General features: G+C 41.9%; 1 protein-coding gene across 3 annotated transcripts in view; it reads right to left on the minus strand.

Annotated features, from left to right (window-relative positions):
• Nucleotides 1-6,840: 6,840 nt before the first annotated feature.
• The window catches only part of TUB (TUB bipartite transcription factor), a 122,478-nt gene continuing 116,232 nt past the window's right edge, over nucleotides 6,841-13,086 (minus strand). For all 3 annotated transcript variants that reach the window (XM_042814996.1, XM_042814994.1, XM_042814995.1), the window contains 3 exons: nucleotides 9,906-10,004; nucleotides 9,308-9,479; nucleotides 6,841-8,676 (listed from right to left, as the gene is read on the minus strand). In XM_042814996.1, the coding sequence (XP_042670930.1) occupies nucleotides 8,543-8,676; nucleotides 9,308-9,479; nucleotides 9,906-10,004 (405 nt within the window). In that variant the 3' untranslated portion in view covers nucleotides 6,841-8,542. The remainder of the gene's footprint in view (nucleotides 8,677-9,307; nucleotides 9,480-9,905; nucleotides 10,005-13,086) is intronic.

Below are 13,086 nucleotides of genomic sequence, written 5' to 3' on the forward strand. Positions count from 1 at the left end.
AGGGGAAAGGAAGGTCAATTAATCCGCAGCTAAGACTAATAGAATTTTAAGGCTATGTAATGTGTGTGTGTAGAACACACAGACTAGCACGATGTACCTTTGGAAAATGTTGAGTAAATCAGAAATTAAACCTACTGCTGATCATGAGAATCCTGCCTTGCAGGGCAGGTCTCTGTGCCTTCTTGATACTACGCATCTCATCAAGGTGACCTTAGTTTCACGTCACTGAGGTCAAGCTTTTTACATTTGAAATAGTTTCAATCACAAGTAGAGAATTGTATACTTTATAGATTCTAAGAAGATTAACAAAGCTCCAGTATGTATCTTTGTCAATACGTATTTTCTAGTACCCCACTGAATAAGGTTTGCTTCTTACAGACCTTATTTCCTAGCAAAACTGTATGCGATTTGGAATTCTTGTGCAGGGTCAGTTATTCAGTTATATCAGTTATACTATTCCTTCAAACATGGACAGCTATTAACAATGTTTTGTTTTTCTAAATGCCTCAATTAATCGCAGTAATAACATCACATAATTTTATGGCATGTTTAATAGGAATGGTCAACTTCTTCCCTGGCTGACATTTTAGATACCCCTTTTAGTATGAACGAGGTACAGGCAAAGTCCTTGCTTCCTGCTAAGCCCCTGTGCAGAAGTCTGCATGCCAATAATGCCTGGTTTCTGAGAAGCCTATCAAGAGGAAAACATAAGGACTTTTGAGGAGATGTGCACCTATGGCACGATGGAGGGACAACAGAAGCTAGATAGAAACTTCCAGTTACACGGCTTTGGATTAATCCCTAATGTGAAACAAATGGGTGAAAATGTCATCATGATGAAATAAATAAAGCTCCACAGGAGAAAAACAGTCGCTAAGGACAAACATAATGCAACAAAACCAATGACCACCACAGTCTACCAACAAGAACTGAAATGCATTACTCACTCGGAGGGATGCCAAGCAGGATGTTAATTCTCTGCCCAGAAATCACTCTGCTGTCATTCCCCAGCACGGAACCACTGCCTTGCTTGGGTGCTGCTGCGTCTCCAGACCTGTAAAGGCAGCTTGTTTTCTCTTCAGCTTTGTTCCCTGCTTCTGCACTCCTCTGACTTAACGTTCCTTTGGGCTTTGGAATATAGTGCAAGAGCTATAATGAAGTGTTATCTTCTGACGTGCAACACAAACGCCTGGAAAGTTCTACAAACCACAGGTCCCAATCTGTGCCTTCGGAAGGCGCTATTTCTTCAGGATTAGGAGAGCTGTATCTCAGCGGCTTCCGTTCTGCAGGTTCTTTTCTAAGCTTCCATGCACAGCTTTGCAGCAGTGTCCTCTGACTGGCGACAACACACAGGGTGGGAAAGAGCACACAGGGAGAACGTGCACAGTTACATGGTGGAATGACAGTAAGCATGTAACGGTGGCACAGCTTAGTGATAAACCCATCCATAACAGATATGCTGTGTGCACATTTCTGTACGTGGTGGCTGCTTGCATGAATGCTAAAGTGGGCGCTTGTCCTCCAGATCCAGGCAGATAGAAATGAAGAAGAAAAAGAGAAAGGATGATTATTTTCTCACTAAAGAACAGGCACACCTGTGATGGCACTGTAAAAGTAAACCTGATTATGCTGGCATACTTACATCGTGCTCTTAACATCTTGCTCTGTTATACCACTAAAGCATTACTTTTAGCATAGTCCCAGGCATCTATAACAATCCCAGGAAGCTCAGATTCATTATACAGCTGTCAGTTATTCAGAGAGGGCTGAAAACCACTACGGTAAGAAAGAGGACTTCAGGAATGAGGCCTGTAGTGTGCAGGTACTGAGCTTTGTGACTGCAGCTCAAGGAGGCAGCTATTAGAAGTGCTGCACTGTATGCTGTAACCACCACCCTGAGAATACAGAAAGGAAAATCCTTTTGCAGATGCTCTCCAGTGCCTCGGCCAGAAACACACTCAGTGCCTTACATTCACCAACAACCTTGAACCGTGCAACGTGACGAATCCTCCCACTGAGGATTATGCAACCCGAATTAAAGGCCACCCTACTTTGAAAGGAGAACATACACACAGGGATCTAACACACTTTAATTCACTGACACAGGTTTTACCAACTTTCTTGAGAGTCCCCATATGGAAAAACCTGTTTAAGCTTGAAATGAGAAAATTACAGATGGATAAATGTCAGCGATCGTAAGTGAAAATGATGAAATCCCAGTAACACGTACTGCTAAGATGCTAAAAAGCAAGAAGGGGTTTGCAGTGATGCCAAAGAAGAATTCACCCTCACAGACACCTGCTACATAATCAAAAAGGCAGAATAGCCAGTGCTGTTGTCCCAGAGCCTCAGGCTGATAGGCCAAACCTGTCATAGTGTCACTGAATGCAATGGCTCCAAAATCCAGAGCCGTGTTCTGCCCTCAGCTTTTGAAGACAACCCTGTTACAGTGCTTGTAACACTAAGCATCACTGCTGTAGCCCTACTTGGAACTAGATGTCTGTTACAATACGTGGCGTTTGTTCACATTCAGCCTACACAGCAGCACACCCCATTTGCCTATAAATACAGTGAGAAGAGAAACAGAACCTCACCGATTTTTGCTAAGTGAAAGTAAAATCTCTATGGCCCAATTTAATTGAGTTGCCGAGCAGCTTTCCTGTTCCTGACACTGACACAGCCCTCATCTTTGTTCTTAGACGCCATCCTAACTTCTAACATGCATGAAACTTGATTTTAGCGTAATTATTTCAATTCCCTGACGAGAATTTTCTGGATTTTTTTTTTTTAAGGCTGACACTTACTGACCTAATAACAGATTGCCACCAAGATGTATTGAAAGATAGTGCAATAAAAAAAGCTGTCAACAGAAAGCTCCCTGAAAGCAAAGTGGTGCCACCTGAGCGGGGAGGTCTGCATGGTCAGAGCTGACCCAAGATCCTGATGCAGTATGGGACCGGGCCAGGAGCTGGCTGCTTATGTGAGAGCCCAGCATTCAAGACAAGCTTAAGGAAAGCAAATCCTGCAGAAATACTATCCAATCTGTAAGCTTTAAAATTAGCTGGATTTTAATGCTAAAATCTATAGGCGGGTTTATAGCCAACGTTATTAGTTTGAGTAAGTTCACTCTACAAATTACTGATACTTCTAACGGCATCGTGCCAGCTAGGATAACCTCAGTAGAAAACACAGAGTTATAGGGACAAATGTGGGGAACAGACTGTGCTGTAAGCATCCCATGTGACTATAAGGGTAGCCTGAAGTTAGGAGACTTGTTTTTTATCAGCTGTGCACGATGATGGAGTCAAAGCCTGCCCTAACCACAGTTTGAGCAGCTGAGGAGGGGGGGGGGAGGAAATCATAGAGAGTAATTTTCAAATTGCTGCTATAGATGTAACCAATTTATAAAGTGAACTTTTTTTTTCCTCCTCAAGAATGTAAGCATATTTTTTTTCTGAATTATGTCCTTTTCCTAAAGCAATTTAGCAAACCAGCATCCTGCATTCATTAAACAATTTCAGGATGCTAATTCACGTCTTTTCATTGCCAGTATGGATAAACATGCCCTTACTGAAAAGAGGGAATCTAAAATTTCGAGGCAGTTAAATGGAAACAACATAGAAATGCATTATCATCCAATACACAGGCATCGTTACTGGGCCATCATTCAATGCAAAACACCAACAGTGAGAGCTGTGCAAATCCTTTGCTCAGTTCCCTGGCAAGAACAGAAAGAATATTTACACAATTAACTCTGAACACTTACAGAGCAGAACCCCAGAAGGTATATTTCATATGAAGAACAGAAGCAACACAGGTTCATAAAGTAGCACATTATCCGTAGTAAGATTAGTTCAAGCCTTATATATGTAATTCTTTCTTCTAGTAATAAAAATAAAAGCATTTGAAATACCTGAGAGCTGTCAGCACCTAATCCTAGTAAAGGTGACTGCTGTTCTGTCCTGTGCTGTCCTTATTTGCCAAATAAAGATCTTTTCCTGGTGAGGACATGCTTCCCCAAAAAAAGGAAAAGCTTACAAATACAGGTGTAGGACAGCAATGTGATAGCATGGGGGAACTAGCTAGAATTCCAGAGGATCAAATATTTAGAGGTAAAAATGGAGGTCTAACACTCAGCACCCACAGAGACCTCAGTGATGCCTGGGCTTGTTCAAAGAAAGTCCTCCTTACATCTTTGTTTATCCAAAGGGAGCAAAAACCCAGAAGGTCTGGCACTGGTTCTCCACAATGTCATCTGAGTGCACAGTAACGTTTTTCAGTCGTGCAGCTACCAGATTTTGGGAACAGCTCTTTCCACCAGATCTCTTTCATTCCCTCGTAAGGATGCGATCTGTGGCACTATGGTAAGGCAACGTGAATAGTGAGATCTGCCCAGCCATTATAGCAAAGCCATCCTTACAGCCTTCTTAGCATCAGAATCTCTAACAGCGTGCTACAACATCCCTGTTTGATGGGATGAGTGCACCTTTATGTGCCACATATCCTACAAAAGGAACAGAGTGGTGTTTAGCTTCTAGAAAACAAACTGTTTTAGGGCACTGGCACATTTCAGTTCACAGAATCGCTTTAAGCCTTTTGAAAAGAAAAATAAGGCAGCACTACAAAGGGAATTTGTGTAACAGTCTGCCTCCAGGCTTGTGGACAGCTCTGCTCATTGATCTGCAACCAGTGATTTGGAAACTCTGGTTTACCCAATGTTTACTGAAAGAAATTGCGATTACATTTTAGGCAAGCTTTTCTATCTGCTTCTTTTTAATGTGTTAATTTGCTCCACTGAAAAGCCAAAGGGCCAAATTGCCCCCTGTGATAAGGCTTTTATTGTGGGAGCATCACTGGATGTGCACCAAAGGCATTATTCATCTGTGGAGAGATCACTGAGGAATATTGTCAAAATAAACACTTTTGAGTTGCACGTCCCTGAAGAAAAGATAAAGGGATTGTGAACAGAATGAGGAGGAACAGAACATCGGAGATGAAGAAAATTAGATAAAGGGCCAGGAAGAAACTGTTTGATGTATGCAGAGTGACAAGTTAGATTAAGAACTTCATTAAAGCATGCAGTATTTGCCTATAAGCAATTCAGGCAAGGAATTTGTTTACAACTCTCTGCCAAAATCAACAGCAGCTGCAAAAAAAATCAATAGCAAGAGTTTAAATCATATTAAATTTACTGTATCCAAACACTCATAGGACTGTGTGAAGGAAATACACAGCTCGGTGCCATTCTACTCTTTGTCACACTGAGTAAACAAGATTATGTTCTGTTGCACATTAATGTGCAGCCCCTCCAGAAGCTACAGCCAATATGAGTATGCCACTAAATACTCCTGTGTTACTTTCAGATGCGCATATGTCTGAAAAATGCATACTGATTCCAAGATTTACTGCTGCTGTGGAGGACAATGCAACTGTGGGGACTAAGGCACGACTCAGACAGAACCTGCTGCGACTTTACTAAGTTAGCAGAACAAAATCTGCAGATGTGCTGGAAAACTTGTAATATGAGCTGGTATTGCTAAGCAGCAGGGCCCTTCAACAGAAAGTGCCCACCAGAAATCAAACAGGTGCTAGTCCAAATTATGAGCAACTGCTTCTGGAGCGGAGGGCAACGGTCAAGTGAAGGAAAGGAGCACTGCACTCAACAACCATGAGGAGTCAGGGGTTTGGCAAAGACCACTCAGCACAAATCTTGCTGTTAGTCCCAGGTTAACACCTCCCTGTGGTGACCTAAATTTACTGTGGGGCACTTCTTTCTCGGCAGCACGTTGGCTGATGTCCCTGTGTGACTGATTCTGTTACGATGACGGGAGTTTGAGGCACCACCTTCCTCCTGGCATGCTTACAGGTTAAAAAAATTCCTGGCCTGGAAAGAATACATGGTGAGAGTGAGGTTAGACAATGCACTAGCAGCAAAGTTATCCCAAGATGCTGAACTCTGCCCTTGCCCTGCCCCTTATTCTCACCCTTGGGCACAAGCTTCCGTGCCAGTTCCCTGTGGGTCAGGGTGCAAGTGAGACCACTATCAAGATCTGGATTAAAAACAACCTCTCCTTAACCAACTCTGCTCTCAAAGCCAACATGTATATTTGCACCACAAGACGCTTAGTTACTTTAACAGAGTTTTGTGCACAGAGTGGCAGAAAACTATGTCAGGTGTCACTTTCCCAGGCTATAAAGGCAACACAGGAGTGGTGATCACAGAATTAAAGCCACCTGTTCGATCATCCGCATGCTGCAGAGTTCTTGAAATCCAGAACAGGCCTACGTACCAGCACCAAGAATTCCTGTCTGCCTCTTTTTTGCAGTAGTTCAAGCAAAAATTCTGCTTTTCACTGGAGTTCATTTTTGAAGACTGGTGGAAGGTAACCAAAGGCATAAGGGCCCCCTCTGTTAAAAGCCAAAGTGAAATCATGGATGAGGATGTGAGGCAGTGGGAAACCACAGAATACACAGAAAAAGAAAGCATCCATGTCCAAAGTGCTCAGTATCAGACATCAGCTCGTGACTCATCATTTTGAACATTCTTTGAGGGAATGGACTGCTCTTTTCTCTCAAACAAAAGGTGCCTTTCCACTTCATACCACTGTGTGGAAAAGCTTCTTGTAAAGAGATCTGAAAAAATGACAGAGCCTCCTGTTATTTACGGATGACATTTGACAGGCTGAGTCCATCAACAACACACTCCTCAAAGCCAGCAGAGTTTTCTCATAGAAAAGAAATATTAGAAAAAAAATGACAGCATTACTTATTTCCATCCCTTATCTATCTGCAATTTTCTTGCCAGTATACTGGGAAAGAGACCTGAAGGCAAAACGTGAAGAAGACAGAATATTTCTTTTATTAGTTGAAATCATACAGTCCAGATGGCGCAACCACTCCTTATGGCCTGCCTCTATCGTATAAAAGGAGCTGACAGCTACGAGACGAGCAGATTTGATCTCATTTTCTCCTTATGTAATCTTTGGTTGTGCAACCAAGTAAAGTCCATAAAGAGTAAAAAGGTGGATCTGAGTACAGACAGTATAAAATACAACTGCTTTTGCTCTTTACTCGCATTTCAATACCTTTCTGGTAAACGACATACAGATCCTGTTACTTCACGTGTCATTGGCAATTACGTTCTATGGAACAGTGGCAAAAAGATTCTCTTTCTTTGAAAGGTGCTTTATGCTGTGCTTTCAGTTGCAGCTCTTGGCTTCTGAGACATTTAGGGAAGAAGAGAAGCTTCGTTCTTCGCTTGTGTTTTGAAATGGCATTTGTTTACATATCCCATTCAAATGAGAAAAAATGAGACAAAAACCTCACCCTATTTTAAGCTACTCGGAGTCCTTCCAGCATCTGATTTGTATGCAGCGTACGCTACGTTCGCCTAGAAGGATTCAGCTCACTAGCTGGCACGTTTACATCACAGAACAGCATACAGTTTCAAATGGTTGCAGGCATCATTACAATGGGAAATAAATATGAAAAGTGGTTGTTGCTGAAAGTTCAAAAAACGCAGTCAACAAATAGTGAAATCGCAAAAGGCCAGACAAATTTAATAAAATATTTCCATTTACCTTCCTCAGCTTTACACAGCCTCCTTCAAATAAGAAGATTCTCAGCAGAGAGCCTTTACCCAACTGTTTGTATCACTTCATACAAAATATGGCTGAATCACCACAGCAATACAAGGCCATAAATTCCCAACACGCAACATGCCAAATTCAACGTACGTTACGATTTCTTGGCATCTAGAGCTTTCCCTTTTCTGTTCTCCCCCATACATTTTCATTTGAAACAAATTAAAAAGCACATAGATGTTAAAACATAAAGACAGCTTAGAATTTAAGTGACTTGTGCAACATTATTTTGTGCTTTCTACTTCTCCTTTTCCTCCTACTGTGATTAAAATTCATCATGCCCTTCTCTACACGTACAATAGTGATACATCAAGTTCAGTCCAGATAGGTTTTCAACCCTCAGACTTGGCCGTAAGCTACATGAGATCCTTGCAAATTCAAAAAAGTGCATTATTTTTTTTGTTTTTTGTGATCTTTCTTTCATGTTGGATGAAGTGAAGATCTGATTATTCGCTGTAGGAATGCAACCTTGAGGTACGATTGCAGCCTCGGAATAATTCTTACAATGCAAAAAGAAATTTGTTGAGAGCGCACTTTCTGGGTTTAAAAAAGACACACCGTTGTAACGGTGCTACTAGAGCCACAGTAGATCATGGCACACCTCCAGAACATAATCAAGGACATGAGATAGAACTTCTATTTACACAAACTCGAAGCCGCTTCCAGAAAAAAATATGACAGAAAAAGAAAAAAAAAAAAAAAAAAAAAAAAAGGAAAGCATTACTTCCTGAATGTCCTGAATTTTTTAGAAGGTTCCTTTTAAATTTCTCTCCAGCAATCCGGTGGTCCTCCACAACTGCATTCTCCCTGACCTCAGTACGGACCATAAGTGACACCGGCAGGGATTGGGAATCATACGGCAAACCGATTCCTCTGAGAGGACGCTCTCCCACGCCCCTTTACTCACAAGCCAGCTTGCTGTCAAAACTTGAAAGGGCAATAGCAAAGGCTTGTAGAGCACACATTGGGTAGTTGTAGTCCATGGTGAACACGTCCTCAGCCACGCGGCCAAACTGCATCACTATATACTCAGCTGCAAAAAGGCCACAAGAAGCGACAAAGCGTTAGTTTTGCTTGCAGCTCTCATTCAATAAGCATACATGCAACATCCTCCTCTGGCCCAGCTGAACAAAACACAAACTTGCACCCATCAAACTTCACAACACGTAACTCGTGAGAGTGGGTGTGGTGGTATCACAGGGAGAAGCAAGGATAGGCTGAGTGAGGAATATCTGAGTGACCAAGGATTGTGAGCCTTGTTAGAAAATTATAGATCTGGGTATTTCTGCAAATACAGAAGGAGAACTGTTTCTCCATAACATGTTCAAGTGCATTACGTGTGCTGAGTTTCACATGTATCAAGAATGAATTAGTTCTATTCCTACTTAATTACAGGCAAGTGGACAAGTAAGGATAAGAGGGGAAGAAAAAATACGACTGTGATCTAGATGTTGTCACATCTCTGTCCTGTCAACTCAAAAAATACTCCATAGTTTTCCTTTTTTGTACTCTTTGTCCTCTGTCTCAAGAACGAGGCAGAGGAGCAGTGAGTTGGACCCAAGCAACTAAAATAAACTCACTCAGGTAACAGCAAGGGCAGAATCACTCTCAGGTTGGGTATGCAGTACTGTTGCTACTCATTACAGATAAGGAATGATACTTACGATCATTATCATGAATAATTTGGAAGTTTTTCACTGAGGCCTGTGTGACTCGACCATGGAAATTTAAAACATAGGACTGGGTGTCATCGTTCCAGACGGGAGTTTTGTTGTGCAGCTCAATGACGCTCTCTGTGTTTTTGTTCTGCCATCTTGCAAGCAGCGTCTCATGTTCCTGCACACAGTGCAGATGAACGCTTCGGGTTAACAGTCTCACAAGATGAACAAATATATTCACGCCAAAAAAACCCCCACACGACTCCATTAATCAATCCCAAAGGCTGAACTGTCCTTCTCAATTCTCAGCACAGCATCATAGAATGAAACAGAGATTTCTGAGTATCTTAACGAGGCTGTGCGCTCAAGTGCTTTCCACACCTTGGAAAAGGTTAGCTGTATCTTTTGTTATCAAAGTACAGTTATTTGTCGTGCTGTGCTGACTCACAGAACTAGTCACACATCCCGTTGTTATTCATCTGTTTAAAATATTTGTTTAGTCTCTGAATCTCTAGAAATGAAGAATAACAACTGAAAAAAGAACAAACTCTAACTGAAGGAGAATTCAAGTGTTTTTTTATGACTGACCAATGGTATGACTTACATTTCTTGGTCTGATGGAAACTCTTTCATGGTCCATATTCATTCCTGGTATGATCACACTCATCTTACGAGGTCCTTTGAAGCCCAGGACATTTGTTTCCTAAAAATAATTAGAAAAGAGTTCATCATATTCTGTATTTTTAAAGTCCACTTCTTCAGCAGAGGAACAGTAGAGCAGCAGCCCATGGGCCTTAAGTCAATCCATCAAAAAATATTCTGAGCTCCCACATTTACTTGCATGCCAAACATTCCAGCTTCATCTGAGCAACTCTGACAACAGGAAAAATAGAAGCAGGCATGTTTCCAAAGACATTCTCAGCACTGGGCACCAGCAACCTTAATACAAGTTTAAAAAAAAAAAAATCCCTTTGTTAAATATAAGGATATGGACTAACCAGATTGTTTGGATACTGCTAAAACTGAAAACAAAGTAGTTGTAATTTAGAAAACATAAAATGTAGTCACACATTTTGATGGGAGACCAAATTAAATACATTTATTCCAGAGTCAGCACAGGGATGAACAAGAAGAAGCTGCCAGGAAGAGTGTCTGTTGCCAGTGCTGTGGCTTCCCAAGTCTTTGGATATGTTATGCTTAGAGATGAGCATGGCAAAAAAAACCCCAACACAACACATTAGCATGAATGCAAATTTTTGAGCTATGAAAGCAGAGAAATAAAAGAGATACCATGGGCACCAACATGAAATACAAGTTCCTCCATTAAGTAAGTGTCATCTGATGTGTTTCTGACCAGCTTTTTACAAAAGCATCCAGTACTGTACTCTCCTCTCAAAACAGAACCACATGAAACAGTGATACCTCTGAAAGATCCAATCCATCCCTTAGTTTGTGGTAGTTTTGGGAGGGAAAAGGGAGACGTCAGGGCTGTCACATGTAAACTTTCCCTTTCACCTCTGCCACGTGCAGGGGTCTGTGCAACATTTACTAGTTATGGAACACGTTTTTCCATCCATCAGACCTTTGAAATCCCTTTGGTTATTTCAGCAAACCATCTGGAGATTCTAAACAACTCACTGAAGTTTTTAATGCACACAAAGAAAATTCCACAGAGACATTTTAATGAATACTCTTGAAGCAATCCAGGTATATTTATATATCTCCACGACTATATACATTAATTGGGAAAATTGAACCTCTTTTCTGAATCCCTTACATCATGGCCCTTGGCAAAGTAAACCAATGTTTAGCTTAGCTGGAGGCATCTGCTTGGTTTTGTATAGTGACAAAACTCAAACAAAAAAGGCTGTCAGCAGATTTTATATGCAGGATGAGAGATTCAGCAGAGCAGAATACATCTAAGGTGCATGCTCATGCTTACTTTCCACTAGATACTGACAATATTGCTCTTCCCTGCAATGCTTTACAAGCTTACTGCTCCATAAGCTGCAGTTACGCTATATACAATTCATTTAGATGCCGACTGGTTGAAAACATTGTAAAATTAAATAATAGTGCTGAATCACTTTCCTCCCAACAAGTAGCATTATCTCTCTGCAACAATCTGACTGTGCTCTTTGGATTTTACTTCAGTGCTAAAAATCAGCATTTCTGCCAAACGTTAAGGGAATTGTTTCTATTCTCACACTGTTTCAATCAACAATTACATCAAAGATTTCTTGGCAAACCTGACCCTTTTGCTAAGCTCAAGGTACAGGATTAAGATTCTAAAGGTGTATAACATACGAAGAAAACAGTAGGGACAAAAGAAGAGCTTCAAGAAAGAGCAGACCTTTCCAGTATACCTTTCATCCAAACACAATTAGTTCCCTTGTCCTTTTCCCTTACCTGCTTCTCTGCTATGTCCCTGCTCCACTACACTGTGCATACATTCAAGACTACAAATAGCATTCATAGGGGAACACAGGAACTCACAATTGAGTCACCCCAAATACGCCTTCAGCAACTTCACTCTCTGGACTTGATTTACACAGATGTGCCTTGTCCTTCCTATATTCTGCAGATTCCTTCCAGAGAAAGCCCAGAACCTCAAAACGACATTTGAGCACAAAGAAAGCAATCACAGTTTGAGCAGAAAGATGTATTTTTCCAATATTTGAAGGGACAGGAGGGGCAAAGGCTGTTTACAAGGGTGGATAGAGATAGGACAAGGGGGAATGGTTTTAAACTGAGACAGGGGAGGTTTAGGTTAGACATTAGGAAGAAGTTTTTCACTCAGAGGGTGATGATGCACTGGAACAGGTTGCCCAAGGAGGCTGTGGATGCCCCATCCCTGGAGGCATTCAAGGCCAGGCTGGATGTGGCTCTGGGCAGCCTGGTCTGCTGGTTGGCGACCCTGCACACAGCAGGGGGGTTGAAACCCAATGATCATTGTGGTCCTTTTCAATCCAGGCCATTCTATCATGCTATGATTCCCTCCACTCTTCGCATATGTAGTTTTATTACTGCTTTATTTAAAGCATAGCCATACATTGCAGTATCAGCTGAGCTCCCTGCCTGCAGAATCTGAATTGTGAGATGCTAAGGATGTAAAAGAAGCTGCTACAGAATCTAGTGGTACAAGCAGTACATTTACACCTCCCTGCCTCTTGATAATTTTGCCAAGCGATTCTGCAATCAGCCATTAGGTGTTGCTCTAGGTTTATTAATATGCCAGCCCGCCATCGTCAAGAAGAGTAAATATGGCTAAGAGCACTTGTTAAAACTCCGTTATTGCATTAGCTTTATTAAATATTACTTGGCTCCACCCAAAATTCAAACCCTATGTCTGAGAGCCCAGTCCAAACGCTCCCTGAACTCTGGCACTTGAGGCTATGACATTACTGTGGGCAGTCTGTTATGGGGCCTGCCCACCTTCTGGTGCAGAACTTGTCCCTATCTCCCAGATGCCCCTCCCCTGACACACTCCATGCCATTCCCTTGGGCCCTATTGCTCTCACCAGAGAGCAGAGCTCACTCCCCCTAAGAGGAGCTGCAGCCACAATGCGGCCTCCTCTGCTCTGGGCTCGACAAACTAAGGGATCTCAGCTGCTCCCTCGTACATCCCACCCTCTAGACCCTTCATCATCTTTGTTGCTCTCCTTTGGACACTCTCTAATAACTCTACGTCCTTCTTATATTGCCACAAACTGCACAGACCTGGAGTGGTCCCAGCCAACCAGCAAATTTTCCCAATTTTCACAAGGGGCAAGAGAGAAGATCCT

The sequence above is a fragment of the Centrocercus urophasianus genome, unplaced genomic scaffold, assembly GCF_019232065.1.
Source record: "Centrocercus urophasianus isolate 14NV4802_14NV808 unplaced genomic scaffold, USGS_Curo_1.0 seq_14, whole genome shotgun sequence".
NCBI lineage: Eukaryota > Metazoa > Chordata > Aves > Galliformes > Phasianidae > Centrocercus > Centrocercus urophasianus.